At 44.3% G+C, this 16,667-nt stretch overlaps 1 protein-coding gene and 1 long non-coding RNA gene across 4 annotated transcripts; both read right to left on the bottom strand.

The window, feature by feature from the left end:
- Window positions 1-1,557: 1,557 nt before the first annotated feature.
- Window positions 1,558-12,793, bottom strand: LOC119356543. Of its 3 annotated transcripts, XR_005171975.1 has the most exons (15): window positions 12,284-12,793; window positions 11,774-11,893; window positions 11,614-11,702; window positions 11,347-11,461; window positions 9,656-9,798; window positions 9,047-9,123; window positions 8,712-8,781; window positions 8,410-8,489; window positions 8,224-8,325; window positions 7,959-8,078; window positions 7,172-7,282; window positions 6,593-6,725; window positions 3,228-3,317; window positions 2,584-2,654; window positions 1,558-2,437 (listed from the first exon to the last, which is right to left on the bottom strand). It is a non-coding gene; the product is annotated as an uncharacterized LOC119356543 (long non-coding RNA). The 3 variants fall into 3 exon arrangements; XR_005171976.1 differs by having other exon boundaries at window positions 2,584-2,660; window positions 11,614-11,893; XR_005171974.1 differs by having other exon boundaries at window positions 11,614-11,893.
- Window positions 12,794-13,396: 603 nt separating this feature from the next.
- On the bottom strand, window positions 13,397-14,488 carry LOC119352025 (BTB/POZ and MATH domain-containing protein 2-like). Its single transcript, XM_037618777.1, has one exon. It carries the CDS (start codon window positions 14,486-14,488, stop codon window positions 13,397-13,399), a length of 1,092 nt encoding a protein of 363 aa, XP_037474674.1.
- Window positions 14,489-16,667: the final 2,179 nt, after the last annotated feature.

The following is a 16,667-nucleotide window of genomic DNA, read 5'->3' as shown; positions in this document are numbered from 1 at the left end:
CAAAAAAAACAAAAACCCCAGCCACAGAAATGCTGACGCGTGGATGCCTATTGGTCCTGGTTGATGCCACCAACCGGGACCAAAGGGTCTCCTGCCTGGGCTCCGCGCACAGGCCACGTGAAGGCCCATCTGTCCCGATTCTGAATTGAACCGGGACTAAAGAAACAGGGCATTAGTACCGACCCTTTAGTCCCGGTTTCAGAACCGGGATAAAAAGCCCTTACAAACCGGGACAACAGGCCCTTTTTCTACCAGTGATGCTCTGCAGGTGCCTTGGCTACGCCACCTTCGGCGACATGGCGCCGGGCAACATGCTCACCAGGTTCGGCTTCTACGAGCCCTTCTGGCTCATCGACTAAGCCAATGTCTGCATCGTCGTGCACCTCACCGGTATGTACCTACCAAGTTTACTGCCAGCCCATCTACGCTGCCATGGAGAGCTGGGCCGCGGCGCGGTGGCCAGACTCGGACTTCGCCGTCCGCCAGTACCATCCCTTCGGCGTCGGCAGGTTCGGCTTCAGTATATCCAGGCTGGTTTGGAGGATGGCGTTCGTCGACGTGAGCACGGTCCTCGCCATCTTGCTGCTCTTCTTCAACGACATCCGGCATCCTTGCTCCTCGGCGCGCTCGGGTTCTGGCCGCTCACCGTATACTCCCCTGTGGGCTGTGGAGATGCACGTCCGGCAAAGCTAAGTGAAAAGGTCCTCCTGGAAGTGGGTGGCGCTACAGGGCCTGAGCTTCGTGTGTTTCGCGGCGACCGTGGGTGTGAATCACCCGATGCCTCAAAAACTATGTGCCGTTCAAGACCAAGTTGTGAACAAGATAGCTTGGTCAAGTGAATATATTCATTAACTTCTGTTTGTGCAAGCCTTTTATCAGGAAAAGCTTCTTGTTTTGTGCATTTGTGCATTTGGTTGATACTCTATTTACTTTTTTTGGAATCACGAAGGAGGATTGCATGTCTAATATTATAAGAGAGATAAAAAAAAGTTCACAACTAGAACCAAACGACGACAGGACGAAGGAGCACTACCAGATACCGTACCTCAAACCCACCTACCACACACCTAGCTAGGCAAGCTTCGTTGTTGTCAAACTAGATAGGAAATGCGGCTTGCCGCACCCCGGCAGCTTGCTAGCTGCCGGGTATATCTATATACAACCACTGAAGCATTTCAAGTATAAAAAACCACAAACACAAAAAGTTCATATAGAGTGGCACTCCTTCATGAGAGACTTGTAAATAGATAATATAACTTCAGGGCAAAAACCTACTTCTCTACCTACTACCGTATTGCAGCCAAAGTTTGATCAAGCCAATAGAAATCTGCCATACAGCAAAAGGATTACAACGTTCTAGAGCAGCTTACTACAGTAATACAGGGGCCAATTCAGCAAAAGGATTACAACTTAGTTCAGTCACTGATCATGTACTGATTGCCAATAAATGTATTACTGGCAATAATTTGATGCCAACCTACATGAGTTACCAATTTTCTACTGAATTAAGTTGGAATTATTTGATGCCAGTATGCGCAGCAAAGCAGACATCTAAATCACTTCACAACATCTACAATTATCCCCAAAGATTAACAATGCCTACACCATTATAACTGAATTTTCAGTTTGGACAGTTTTTGTCAAACTAACAGTGTAAACTGAATTTTTGACAACTCTGTTGTAGCAAATGTGAAGTCCCAGATTTTCAGTTTAAACTGTTTTGTCAAACTGAAAATTCCATTGTTGTAGCAACTCTGAAAACAGTCCGAGATTTTTGACAGTGTAAATAGACTTCACAGTCCTAGATTTTTGACAACTCTAAATGGCCTCTCTAAATGGCCATCAAGCAATGAAATTTGGTCAATATGACAAGTGGCATTACTTCACAGTAGTCTGAAGAAGTTTGATTTAACATAGCGCGTGCACACACACACACACACACTCAGGGAGGCATTAGTTCACAAGTTACATAGGTTCAGACTTGAAGCATCAAAATGTACTCCTGTAGGTTAGCAGGAAGAGCTTACATATGATCCATATGGCAAGGGTGACTTGATGCCATTATGAAGACCTCGCCGTACATCCGGCCGGCACCACACAGCCTCCCTGAAGGCACCGTACAAAGAACTTAGCAAGCATAGGCCCCTCTCCAGAAGGCAGATTGTAGTATACTGCCTGAATCTAAAGATTATTATTTATCTACCGCTATTACATATACCCCCTAGATTAGATATGTATTTTTCTGCACAGAGCATTTCCTTTGATTTTAAAAATCACTGAGGCACATACAGACTAAATTTTTCCAAGTAAAAACAGAGAAGGGCCACCACAAATATCAATTGACCTGGGCAAGTGCTCACAGACCACCGTTGGAGCCAGCGTCACTCGGCGAGCCTGGCGACCTGTGAACTTGGAGCTGTTTGTCGGCCATCATAACCTAAACAGGACAGATGGATCCAAGAGCCACCCCAGATGAGTTAAGAAAGGAAAGTGAGCTTTGGGTATAATCGTGTATAGACGCGAAGCAATCCGGTAAGGCAAACCAAAACTTGGGGAAGAAATCGAAACAGAGGATGTACCCACCTTGCGAGAGGAAGAATCAATCACACCAGATCCAGTCCCTTGCAAGCCGAAGACGAGGACGACGTGGCAACCTGAGACTAAAGGCCAACCTTAACCCTAATCAAAATGTATTTCACAAAACCAAGCAAAAAATCAAGAGCCCAACTGATGGACAACCATTTCTCATTTTTGAGACTTCACAACAGTTGGCCACATCGTTAATTCATAAAACGGAAGAAATCTCCTTAACATTTTAGTTCATGACATAATAGAACTACCAGCAAGTTACTGACACTTGACTAATGACTGCACCTTAGAGATATATGATTCCACCATTATATTAACAAATAAAATTGAACTCCCTACATGTTATCTGGTTGAGCTAAGCCTAGAACATGGAATTGCAACTTTTGCGCACACAAATTGAGAAGAACATAAGATGATGTCTGGGTGATGGACATAAAACAAGTTTAAAAGCTAACAATGCTAAGGTACCAGATACATGAACTATGCTCTAACAAACGTTCTGAAAAACACCTAGTAAGTGTGAACGGTAAGCAAAGAACACTCCTATCAAAATAGTGTACCAAAATTTGCAATAAATCAAATGTGTTCAAGCAACCAGAGGGCGATCTTAATTGTATAAACATGGTGTCAAGACTCACCAGGGGGGACATGTGGCGTCAATCGAGGTGAAGAAAGAAACATCACCAGTTCAGTTAGCATGAGCCGTAAGCGTAAAGCACTCATCTTGGCTGTTAGAGACGACAAAATAGAGAGGTTAACTATAAGTGGAGGAAACAATTATGTAGCATAAGAACCTGCTTTCTTTGAGATTCCAAATATGTTTTTTGTGGCAATACAATTCTAAGGACGTAAATAAAAAATATTATACTATTGTCTGGTCAGTTTAAGATCTATGTTGAATAGGTTGAAGTTCTGTCCGTACTACAAATCTCCACTTTTTAGGAAGCAGCAAACTTGGAATCAACAATGAAGATTCAATCAGGAAGACAACTGCATATTTGACTTCCATAAAAGCACTTCCGTATTTTGACCATTTATATATATCAAGTATATACACCATCGACTCAATTTCAGTCTTCTTTAATCTCTAACTGAAGCAAATAACAGAAGCTTAAGCTTAAGCATCTACACACACAGAAAATATATAAAAGTTTTGTTCCTGTCATTTATAGTTGAAATAGAGTTCTGCTCTAGAGAGTTTTGTATGGTGGCTCCAGTAATAAAAGAATATGAAGACAACAATATATTCTCTGAAGTTCTATAAATACAGTTCTGCTCCATTTATAAATACATAGGGTAGGTTTTATCTACTGGAAACCCAATAAACCTCACAAATAGTTAGACAAGATTAAACGTTCAAAAATTCAGTTAACTGGAGATTCCAATTTTCAGATTTCAGCATTTCTAGTTCTCAGATATCAAATAGTGTTAATGAACGACCTGCAATTCCACGATGATGGGTGGAGCAGAGAGAGAGAGAGAGAGAGAGAGAGAGAGAGAGAGAGAGAGATTGACTGTAGCAGAACTGCAGCCGAGCCCCTCCTGCCAATGGAGGAGGAAGAACGACCAGGGAACACCTACAGCGGTCGCAGAAGGAGTGACAGGGGAGCGCCGCATCGAGCACCTGCGGCTGGCGCCCCTCGGCCGCGCAAGGCGCAACTGGTGGCAACGGCGTGCACTGCCCAGTAATACAAGATTGGAGCACTGCCCGGCGGCTTCATTATGAGAAACAAAAGGAATATGATAATCCAGAAAAGCAAAATTTATACTCAGAAGTAGCTGCCAGTTACTACCATCTCCTGATCTTGTTCTGCACACCCTAGAAAAGAAAATGAATCTGCACTACTAAGACCTACGGCTAGACAGTTAACTACCTTATCTAACAGTTCCATTACATAATACAGCAGCAGCAGCAAGAAGAAAGCATCAAGGTTCAGGTCACGCCACTACCAAATGTGATCCTATGGAACAAAGAGTAAATTATCTGCACAAGGAAGCCTGTAAATACAAATAAACGAGCATTGTAGGCTTTTATTTATCACATTTTCAGGCTGGTGGGGCAACATAATTCTAGCTCATATCAAAAGCTAACATTGTATCCATATCAACATGGCATATGACAGAACAGAACATTGTGTAATCTGTATCTTCAAGCCACTCAAACTCAAAGCATCTAATAACCAAGAAGCAGCAGAATGAGATACAAAAAGATCATGTAGTATACAGAAAAGGGAGTGCAGCAACAACGGAAAGAAACACTAAAAGGGAACATAGAGCAGAAAACCAACCCAAAATGCAAGCAAGAATTTTTAAAAAGGAACATAGAGCAGCATGACGCATAGAAAAATGGGGTCACCTTAAGATCAAGAATCAATGGCCCTCTCAGAGTTCAAATCATAAGGAAAGAACGACTATTATTGATTAGAGTTTTTTTTAATTAGGCAAAACACTACAACACTGGATCCTGAGCTACAGTTGAGGCATACAAAACTATAAGTGTCTGTTCTTTTCATATAAAAACAACCTTTAGTATCTCAACCAGAACCAAAGCAAAACAAAAAACATGGTTAAGTAACCAGCAAAGGAAGAATGAACCTTTTGGAATTTTAAAGTAGCAAGACATGAAAAGTTCTTTTTTTCCTTCAATATTACAAACATTAGGGGAGGTACTGCAGTTTTATTGCATAGTGGGCTCAGATTTGCCTTTCGTCGATCATATAACCTACCCCATCATCTCTTATCACCAGATCGATCTGTTTATACAGTAGAGCTGCCCTGGTTATCACTCAACAAGAATGACCATCCAAGGACAACAACAAGTATCACAGGATCAAAAAGGATTCTAGAGACAAGAGGGAGGATCCAACTTGATACCCACTGGTGCCTCGATTGCTCAAAGGCACACTAATTCCAGCCAAGGTAATCATCATCGCCCTAGCACGAACACCACTTGAGCATAAATAAGCAACACCTTTAAATACAAATAAAAATGGTTCAGGGTTCATTGCATAGCCGGCACGGACACCATTGCCGGCGCCGCTGATATGCCGCCCTCCTCCGTGGCCGCTGCCGCCATCGCCATGGGAACCACCTGCGTGGGAGGGAGGGAGGCAGCTAGAAGAGCGAGTGAGAGAGGAGGCGGCAGCTAGGTTTTCATCGCAGGAAGCCGCGGTCATTTTATAACCCCCCCCCCCCCAAGCAAAATGACCCAGATGCCCTGGTGGGGGCACGATATTTACATTCTGTTGCCATTGGAATTTTATCCGACGGCCGAAGTTGATCGGTAAATATCCAACGACCCACAGCGATTTGGATCGAGATCCGACGGCTTGTATCGCGAGGAGATTTTGATCCGACGGTCCAGAATCCAAACGCACGGGAGAGCTCCATTTCGGTTCAGACTCTAACAAGTGGAAACGCACGGGAGAGCTCCTTTTCGGTTCAGACTCTAACAAGGGGATGCATATCGGGCTCAGATTCACCTTTCCTCGATCATATAACCTACCCCCGTCATCTCTTATCACCAGATCAATCTGTTCATACAGTGGAGTTGCCCTGGTTATCACTCAACAAGAATGACCATCCAAGGACAACAACAAGTATCACAGGATCAAAAAGGATTCTAGAGACAAGAGGGAGGATCCAACCTGATACGCACAGGTGCCACGATTGCTCAAAGGCACACTTATTTCAGCCACGATTAATCATCATCGCCCAAGCACGAACGCCACTGATCAATCTATCAAATCCAGGAGCATAGCTATAGGACCAGGGCATCCACATGTAAACCAGAGCATCACATTAGCTCCTATGATAGCAACTAAACATGAACAGCAGCCTGCAAACCCTAAAATGGCATGGATCCACAAGTACAGAGCTCAAGTAGGAACCGATGCATGAGTAGGGCATAGAGCATCAACCAGACAAGCACCACATCAGTATAGCCATGGCCATGTCCCATACAGTAGCCGAAGCAGAGGAGCGGGAGGAAGATGGACCTCACCGAGGGAGGCTGTAGCCGAGGCAGTACTCAGTGCGCGCCGGGGTTGCGCCTGAACGCCGTCCAACCGGCGAGGAACCGCGTCGGAGTTGCGCCTTGCACCGTCCCGCCGACGAGCACAAACACATCAAACAACCTGTGTAAGGAAGGCATCGTTGTTTATCAGAAACAATTAGTTAGGAATTACTATTTAACAGAAATGCATTTTTTAGCACAAAGATATGCACAGGAAAAATACAGAGCTCAAGTAGTAAATAAAATTTCATGCAAAAGATATAAAGGTCCAATGTCCAATAACAACTCAACCTTATTTTTTTCAGAATCCTTTGATACACACTATAAGTTGCCGACCAAAATCTTTGAGCATGCACATCTGGCATAAAAATTTGATATGAGAATTGATAGCATTTTTTGTCGGTTTAAAACCTTGGATCTACAATCAGAAGTATCATATTACTATTACTCTTACATACATGTTGGCATACACAATATATCTCTACTCTGCCATAGTGTATAGAAAAATAACAGGACTATTAGCTCTACATGAGAAGTGAACTCATGGGTACAGGGGATCAATCTTACCTTGAATGTCTTGCACCAAGGCATCCAGCTACCAAGGCAAGATCTCAAACACAGAACATCTATCTTAGAACACCAGTGTTTCCCTTCATAGTCCACCCTTCGTACAATATTCTGGTAACAACAGAAATCTCCCGTTAGTTTATAGAGCATGCAATTTGCGCTCAAACTGAAATAAGAACAACATTTTGTCAGTTTTGTCAGTAACATTTGGTTAATTGGGCACCAACAAAATCTCCTATATGATTTGGCGATTAAAGAATAGTAACAAATGATATAAAATAACCAGTGACATCAACTCTAACTACACAATATCCAGGGAAACAACATGAATCTCCAATTGGTTCACAAAGTATGCAACTTTTCTCTCAACTGAAATGAGAACAACATTTTGTCAGTGATATTTAGTTAATGGAGCACCAACAAATCTCCTATTTCATTTAGAAGAATAAGAATAAATAAAGGATATAAAATAACCAGTGGCACATTTAACTCTAACTACAACTTGGCAAAGAAATTACATTAGTTGATTAATGATTATTTGTAGCTAAATCCTATATTCAATACACAAGATGAAGGAATTCATATATTAGAAATCATAGGCACACCAGTCAATCAATTAAACAGCAAGAATCACAAATAAAAAGAAATTACATTGGCAGTTCATATCAGTCTCCTACCTTGAAAGTGAAAGGTTTCAGTAAACCCACTTCATTAGTAATGTGATGCATCAATTTTCTCTTAGCAAAATGATGACTTGCAAGAACTGAAATTACTGAAACAATTATACCTGTCGAAATAGTGTCGTGTAAAGCAAAAGTTGAGAAACGGGTAGCAGTGTAGTGATGCACCCATCAGTCCTTGCTTGCTCCCCCATCATCTACCAGTGACCTCTTTTATCCCTCCCAAGCTGTTGCACACAAACTGAACTATAAGTCTTGAGCTTTAGAAAAAGGGATCTAAACCTGAGGGAGAGAGAGAGAGAGAGAGAGAGAGAGGACCTGGAGCAGCAAACCAAAACTCATGGAAGAAATCGGAAGATAGGATGTACCCACCTTGCGAGAGGAAGAATCAATCACACCGGATCCAATCCCTTGCAAGCCCAAGACGAGGACGACGCGGCAACCTGAGACCAAGGGCCAACCCTAACCCTTATCCTGCGCATCGGTCGGAAACAAATCAAACCAAGAAAAAGGAGACTACAAATCAAGCGTAAAGCAGAGAACATCTTCATGAATTACCTCATCCATCGCAATCAACCAGGGGAAGAGCCGAGATCCATCATCCACGGCAGAAATCGAACCCTAGCCGCCGCCCGAATCTACAAACAACAACACCGCATCAGATGGCAAATAACCATTAGCTAAGAACAGAACTGGAAGCAATCCATCCTCTGATTATATACATGTCATGCCCGTTTATACATACACAAATATAAGCAAAATAAGGCAAAAATGCATTGCTTGCTTCACACATGCACAAGGCATATGTTTCACCCTCCCCACTCTTCTACTCACTCTCTAACATAAGTATGTGTATATACCTTCATCGTCATTGATGTATATCAGGTAGCACCTCCTTGCCGCTTTCATACCATAGTTGTTATTATAGTCCTAGAAAGAGTAAGAACACACTAATACATTTACTCATACTTACACAGAAGAAAGTTAGATGTAAACATATATTATCATTTGTGTATGTAGTTGCTACCGGAGTCTTAAAAAGAGTGGAATCAGTGTGAGCTGAGAGAATGGACCAAAACAAATTTATTATCTACCAAATGTCATCAAACAAAAATTAGTTGGTTTGAAACAAGGATGAAGAAAACAATTTTATTTCTTTTAGTAGCAATAATTTTCAAAAAAAATGCAAACTCACCGGCCACATACGCACAGCGGGGTTATGTTGTTGCCCATCCAATAGAAAAGAAAGGGTATCCGTCCTTCTGTAGGAATCTGAGAGGCACACACAAGTTGTTCCAAGTTGTCATGACCAAAGACATAGTATATATAAGACCAAAAGAAGTAGACCAACAATCTTGAGACATCTCATATTCAAATGCATATTCAGAAAGACCTACCATGCAACCAATTCATCTCCTAGCACTGGATAGGAACAAAAACTTCCTTTCGAAAGAGAAAGGACACAACCTCAGGCCAAATCGGTCCTCCTTGACAGAAAAAAAAGAGGCGCCTAACAAGATAAGAAAGGCAACAAAAGCTACTGTGCTGAATCCCCACCTATCAAGTGCACTCACTTAATCATATTGTATGTCACTAATCAACCAATCAACTGGAATTAATAACGTAATGAGCCATTGCCCTTTTTTGTAAGCAAATATCAGCCCTATATCTGTGAAAAGTAGTAGGCACCATAGTAAACATCTATGATGATAACCATACACGTATTACATCCATGGGTATGTACAGACCGTAAACATAGATCATATGGACAAGATACATGAACAGAAAGGGAAAGGGGATGAACCTGGATAATTGAAGCACAAAGAAGGTCGAAATATCGAAGGCAAGAGTAACCCTGCAATGAAACCAGCTAAGTAGATCGGGATAAATCAACCAACTGTTGTGGTTGGATCTGAGGGACAGCTCCGGTGCTCGGCAGATTCAGTCCTGCCATTGAAAACATGAGAACTTTTCAAACTGAACTGAGGAAAAATGGTTGTTTATGTAAATTTGCCATCTACTTACTGATGGAGTACAACAATATTCAGTTAATGAGACATTAAAAGAACTTATTTTCATACTATAAAGATTCTTTGTGAAACTAACTTCTAAAGGCAAGTATCTGACAATTGTTGGCTGCGCCATATTACAATTTTTCTTCTGGACAATACCATGTTGTTCCAACAAAACCAAAAGAACTGTATATAGATCATTTTGTTAAGACAACCTTGCCATACAAGTATACAACACCAGAAAGGCCTAAGATTTTAACAAAATCAATCAAATCAAAAGGGAGTGAACCATCGAATCAAAGCCGGATGGATGAAGTGGCGCCAAGCTTCTGGCATTCTCTGTGACAAGAGAGTGCCACAAAAGCTAAAAGGCAAGTTCTACAGGACGGCGGTTCGACCCGCAATGTTGTATGGCGCGGAGTGTTGGCCGACTAAAAGGCGACATGTTCAACAGTTAGGTGTGGCGGAGATGCGTATGTTGAGATGGATGTGTGGCCACACGAGGAAGGATCGAGTCCGGAATGATGATATACGAGATAGAGTTGGGGTAGCACCAATTGAGGAGAAGCTTGTCCAACATCGTTTGAGATGGTTTGGGCATATTCAGCGCAGGCCTCCAGAAGCTCCAGTGCATAGCGGACGGCTAAAGCGTGCGGAGAATGTCAAGAGAGGGCGGGGTCGACCGATTTTGACATGGGAGGAGTCCGTTAAGAGAGACCTGAAGGATTGGAGTATCGACAAAGAGCTAGCTATGGACAGGGGTGCGTGGAAGCTTGCTATCCATGTGCCAGAGCCATGAGTTGGTTGCGAGATCTTATGGGTTTCACCTCTAGCCTACCCCAACTTGTTTGGGACTAAAGGCTTTGTTGTTGTTGTTGTTGTAATCAAATCAAAAGGGAGAGTTGTTTCTAATTAAGCAAAACACTGAACCAGTCCAGACTTTCTCAAATTTCTAGTTTGAAGTGGTTCCATTCGTAGAGCCATGCCACACAGGGATAATAAAAGGCAGAAAATCAATAAACAAAAGTATAACCTGCCCCAATACATACACAATTATAGCACTACAAACTTATTGACGTCCTAAGCGGCTACTGAGGCCTATGTTTTTAAAGCGTCCCTAAGGCGACGCCTAGGCGTCGAAGTGCTCCCCCTCCGCTTTGGAAAATCGACCGCTTTGGGCGCCTAGGCGTCCAAAGCGCCCGCCTAGGCGTCGCTTAGGTGCCAAAGCGCCCCCCTCCCTAAGGCGGTAAGGCGTCGCCTTAAAAACATAGATTGAGGCATACACCAAGTCCAACATACAAAACTGCAAGTGTCTTTTCTTTTCATTGACATAAAAACCTTCATTATCTCAACCAAACCAAAATAAAACAAAAATTATCTCACTATCTTTCTCTAGCTTACAACATAATTATATTGTTAAACATTTTTTCATCACATTTTTCTCTAGTTGTTGTTCCCATAAGGTGTGGGCCGGGAGGCTCACCTTTTTACTATATATGACTCTCACATCGCAGTGCCTATGGGAGACGCAACGTGTCGGTCAGGCTCTTCTCTTCCTCACCCTTCTCCCTCTATGCTTCCTCCTCTTCCTGCTTTCTCTGGCCGGCATCAAACACTATAGTCATTTCTTGCTTTTGCTTTACTCAGAAGAGCCAATGGGAAGATGAACAATAATAAGCATGAATGTCTAAAAGGCATATATGATATGAGATCACAGGCAGAAGAAAGCAATGGGGAGGGAGACAATTACCTAGCCAGTTTGCTTGCAAGGTAAAGGATGGGCTTCTCAAAGTTGTAGTCGCTTTTGGCAGAAATTGCATACTACTAAAAACCTTGTTACTGCAGACAACCACGGGAATGTTCTCACACACCGTGCAAGAGTTATACATCAGAACTCCAAAGCACAATACCTGCAACAAACATGATTTATTCAGAGCAAACATGCACATGTCCACGCGCCTCTATTTCTTCTCCTAAACAGATGTAGGCAAAGTTAGAATCATATTGGCTTGGCAATGTCCAACCAATCCCTGCAGAACAGTGAAAAGAAAATAATTGGGCGATTAGATAAAAGTTGAATTTATTAGATCCAGCATATACACAAAAGCACCAAGAGGCAATCATATCATGATATACAAGCCAATAGATAGTGCCAATGCAATAGATAGTTAAATTAACATGATGCTGGGAAGAGATGTGTACAAATATGATGTGTCCTTTGAATCTGAGTACAGAACCTAAGCAAGCACATGATCCTCTCTCTACCTATCTCTCTGAACCCAAAATCTTGACCCTAATCCACTGCACACAATAGAAATTTACTTAGGGGAGCAGCTGACTTCCACACTCTAGTCTGCACAACATTCCTGTCACTCAAATCTATGATAAGTATTGGATCAGGGGACCAAGACGTGGATTACCTGAGGCGGAAACACTTTGTGGGATGGAGAGGCAGCACGAACACCAGTCTGCATCTGCAAGCTGCACACGGGCATATGGTGGAGCAGGAGGACGAGCTTCTCGTCCTGGATTGAGGCACGGCAGCGACGGCGCCGCAGATGGCTAGACCTCCTGCTCCTCCCGCCCACGACTATGCCGCGGACAGCTCTGCCACCTTGCTATCCACGCGGCCCACGCTTGATCCTGGACGGCCTCGAGGAGGAGGAGGAGGAAGGCGGCGCAGAGGAGCGGCGGCCGACTGGGCGCGCGGAGGAGAAGGCGGCGACATGGGGTGCACGAGGACGGCGAAGGCCCACGCTCCTCTCACCCAACTCCTCCGGTGAAGGGAGAGCGCCAGCCGGCGGCTCGAGGGGAGGTGCGACGGGGACGGGGGGCGGAGCGGCGGCCTGAGTTCGACGGTGGGGAAGAGAAGACGTCGTGCGGCGGTCGGGAGCGCCGCCAGGAAGGGGAGCGGGGAGGAGGACGAGTGGGAGAGGAGGGGAGGGGAGGCGCGCGGGAGGGGAGAGGAGGAGGTGGCGAGGCGGGAGGAGCTGGGCGCGGGGGAGGCGCGAGTGCGGAAGGGAGGATGCGGCTAGGTCATCGCGAAATGACCAAATGCCCTGGTGGGGGCATGGATTTTACATTATGTTGCCATTGAATTTTTATCCGATGGCCGAGGTTGATCGGGTAAATATCCAACGACCCACAGCGATTTGGATCGAGATCCGACGGCCTGTATCGCGAGGAGATTTCGATCCGATGGTCCAGAATCCAAACACACGGGGAGGCTTCATTTTGCTTCGGACTCTAACAAGGGGATAGTACCAGAGAGGAATGCCATGAATGAGCCAAGATTTCTAGAGAAAGAGACCTGAGACAAGTTTTCTTGCCGTCAAACACTAAAGTTATTATGCCATGAAGTAGTAACCAAACTGATACGGTAAAAACTAAAAATAACATCAAGACGCAAACACAAATCGTCACAATATCATGGTAACACGTACAAGCTGAAACATTGTTAACTGAACATGGATTGAAATTTAGCAGTCTGCATAATTAGTTGCACATATGATACCTTTACCTCTTAAACAGAACTAGCCACCACGGGACACCATGTCCAGTAACTCCTTCATGAGCAAAGGACAGCTTGCTACCAAATGCTCGAAACCATCGGTTGCCATAACAGCTTGTAGAACATTCCGTGGAGCGATAAACTCAACACATGCTTCTTTGAGATCCTTGCAATGGTGTTGCACTTGCTCTGCTAAAACCAATGTTGTTGCAACAGTCTCCACGTCAATGCGCTCAGACAATTTACTTTCGCACATCCCATTTAACCTATCCAATCCATATCGATCCGAGGCAACTAGCAGATGCTGCATTTTTGCAATTTCACCTTCTCTGTGGTGCTCATTGACTAGCAGGGAATCTGTGTATATGAAGTGAAGAAGCGCCTCAAAGATTTTAGGGTCGATGTCATCAATTTTGATACACTGTGTTTCTTTCTCCTTCATAGGACCAAAGAGCTCCGCCTTGAAAACCAGAGACCGTGCAGCCAACAAGCATCTGTGAGCTTTGAACAATTGGCCACTCACACTGAATGTCACATCTGCTCCCTGTCCATCCTTCCACATTTGGCAGAGTTGGCCTTGCATATTAGGTTGCGGAACCACAACAGTGTTCCTCTTAACCTCGGTGCAAGGTTCTTTTATCACGGTGAGAACACAACGTATAATGAAGAAGCCATTGTTGGCTTGCGACGATGATTTCAGTTTCGCTTTGGCAACGAATCTGAAGTAGCCCCAATATGACTTTGCTGAGGAAAAGACATGATTTATCTCATTATATTTAGTTAATTGTGCCTCGCCGTCTTTCTCTAGCATGTTTAAGGTGAACTTAGTCCTGACATTATAAGTGTCATTCTGTTGGATGACACGGTCAAGAAAGACTGATGTATAGTCAGCGTAGTCTGCCATCCTCCCATCCGGGAAGAAATTGATAAACCATTCGAAGCCACCCACGCTGAAGTTGCTTGAGCTGACGTGCTTGCCGATGCCAATGCCATCCAGCAACCGGTAATTGGCCACCTCAAAATCATGCACCGCAGTGACACCCTCCGTCAAGCATGTGGACGATGTCTTGGGTAGCTGGCCATGGCTAACTTCAGAGGTGGAATTGTTGGCCATGGTGAACAAAAATGCAACAGGTGTTGCAGGCTTGCGAAGAAGACAGAAACTTCCTCTGACAACAGGAGTAGCAAATATGAGCCTTATACTGAGAGATCAACAGGTTACAACCGGCGAAATCGGACCTTGAACGAAACACAGCCCAGATTTGAATCCGATGACAATGAGATCTCAACACCAAACATGCCACCATTTGGCTGATGCATAGCAGCTTACCATCTACAAAAGCTGAGGAAATTCAAATCAGGAAAAATATTTAAGATCTGAACCAAGGCTACCCAACACTAAAGATGGTTCACGGCGAACGGGCAGCGGCGCACCATGGTAGAGAAGGCGACGGAGCTGCGGGAGGGCGGCGCACCGAGGAAAAATACTCGACAGGCGAGGGCGCGACGGGCAATGCACGACAACGTCGCCAGGCGAGGACGCGATCCCGCACGCTGAGCAGGTCCAGCCGGCGGCGAGCCCGCAGGTGGTGGAGGTGGAGAGGAAGAAACCCCAGCCGCCGGCGCCCCTTGGAAGCGTTGGGACTACCTTTTTTTGAGCAACTAGCGTTGGGACTACCTTTGTCGACTAGAGGCTCACTACACCGGCTGAGAGAGAGTCTACTTCGTCGATGGGCAACACAAAGAAAAGAGTTTTTAGTGAAACCGGCCCATGAGAAACTAGGCTCTTGATCCAGTCCCGAGTGAGCTTCAATTTTCCCATGGCCAATGCTAGGCGCGGGCGCGCCGGCCCAATCTTTCGGTCGGTCCGCTGCTAGCCATTCGATCTGAAATTCATGAACCGTCACATCTCATGTCCTCTTCCTCTCCTTTCCATGTCCTTCTTCCCAACACGCACAAGCAAATAAAAACACAATGAGCATCATCGATTCCTTGCCACGCGACCTCGAAGCTTCGCTGGTTCCCCAGCGCTCATCGCTCGCTGTCGCCGCTCGTCAGTTGCAGCACAAAAAACAAAGAATACGCCAGTTTTGAAACCAAAAACACATAGTTCCATCAAATAATTAATATGGCTCCAGCAAACAATAATGTGGTTGCAGCAAATATGCTATGATTTCAGCAAAACACATTGATATGGTTCCAGCAAAAAATACACATGATTCCAACAAAAAATTGCTATAGTTCCAGCAAAAAAGTGAAAAGTGGTTCCTCGGGAAAAAAAGTCAATGCAGCAAAAAAATTCATGGCGTCGCCGTTGTATCCGCCCCAGCACCATCCTTGCCGCTTGCAGGAACTCAAAATGTTGGTTCCAGCAAAAAATCTGTGCAACAAAAATCATGGCACCCCGCCACAGTGGTCACTCAGCACTATCCTCCCCTGCTGCAGCAAATCGAGAAAATGGTTCCAACAAAAATTGAAAGTGGTTCCAGTAAAAGTAGAAAAAGAGGGCAACTTACCGCAGCCACCATTGTCACCGCCATCACCATCATCTCCGGTTGAAGCAAATCCTCGCTATCCTGGACTTAACACGACAGATGTCCTAGCAAAAGGACTTAGGTGTGGAGCCATCGCAATTAGGTTAGCTCGAAGGGGTTGAACGGGACAAAAGAAACAAAGAGTTTTACCCAGGTTCGGCCCCTCCCAATGAGGTAAAAGTTTACTCCTGCTTTCGGTTGTATTGCTTGGGTTTCGATTACCAGGGAGCGAATACGCTTGACCTAGTTCTTGATTCACTGTTTCTTGAGTTAACCCACCACCGGGTCACCCCTTTATATACAGGTTGATCCCCGGCGGCTTACAGAGTCTCGGCCGTCTCACACAAATGTGACCGGCTCAGTTTCTAACTAAGCTTACCTTACAGGACAAGTTAAACATACGGCGGCTCGCACCTTTGGGCCTCAAATCACCTCCGGGTCTTGGGCCTTCAACAAGCCTGCTCTACAAACTGAAGGAAATATGCCCTAGAGGCAATAATAAAGTTATTATTTATTTTCTTATATCATGATAAATGTTTATTATTCATGCTAGAATTGTATTAACCGGAAACATAATACATGTGTGAATACATAGACAAACAGAGTGTCACTAGTATGCCTCTACTTGACTAGCTTGTTAATCAAAGATGGTTATGTTTCCTAGCCATGGACAAAGAGTTGTTATTTGATTAACGGGATCACATCATTAGGTGAATGATCTGATTGACATGACCCATTCCATTAGCTTAGCACCCGATC

Source organism: Triticum dicoccoides, chromosome 2A (assembly GCF_002162155.2).
Source record: "Triticum dicoccoides isolate Atlit2015 ecotype Zavitan chromosome 2A, WEW_v2.0, whole genome shotgun sequence".
NCBI lineage: Eukaryota > Viridiplantae > Streptophyta > Magnoliopsida > Poales > Poaceae > Triticum > Triticum dicoccoides.
Note: the sequence above shows the minus strand (reverse complement) of the source record. Positions and strands in the feature narration are given on the sequence as shown.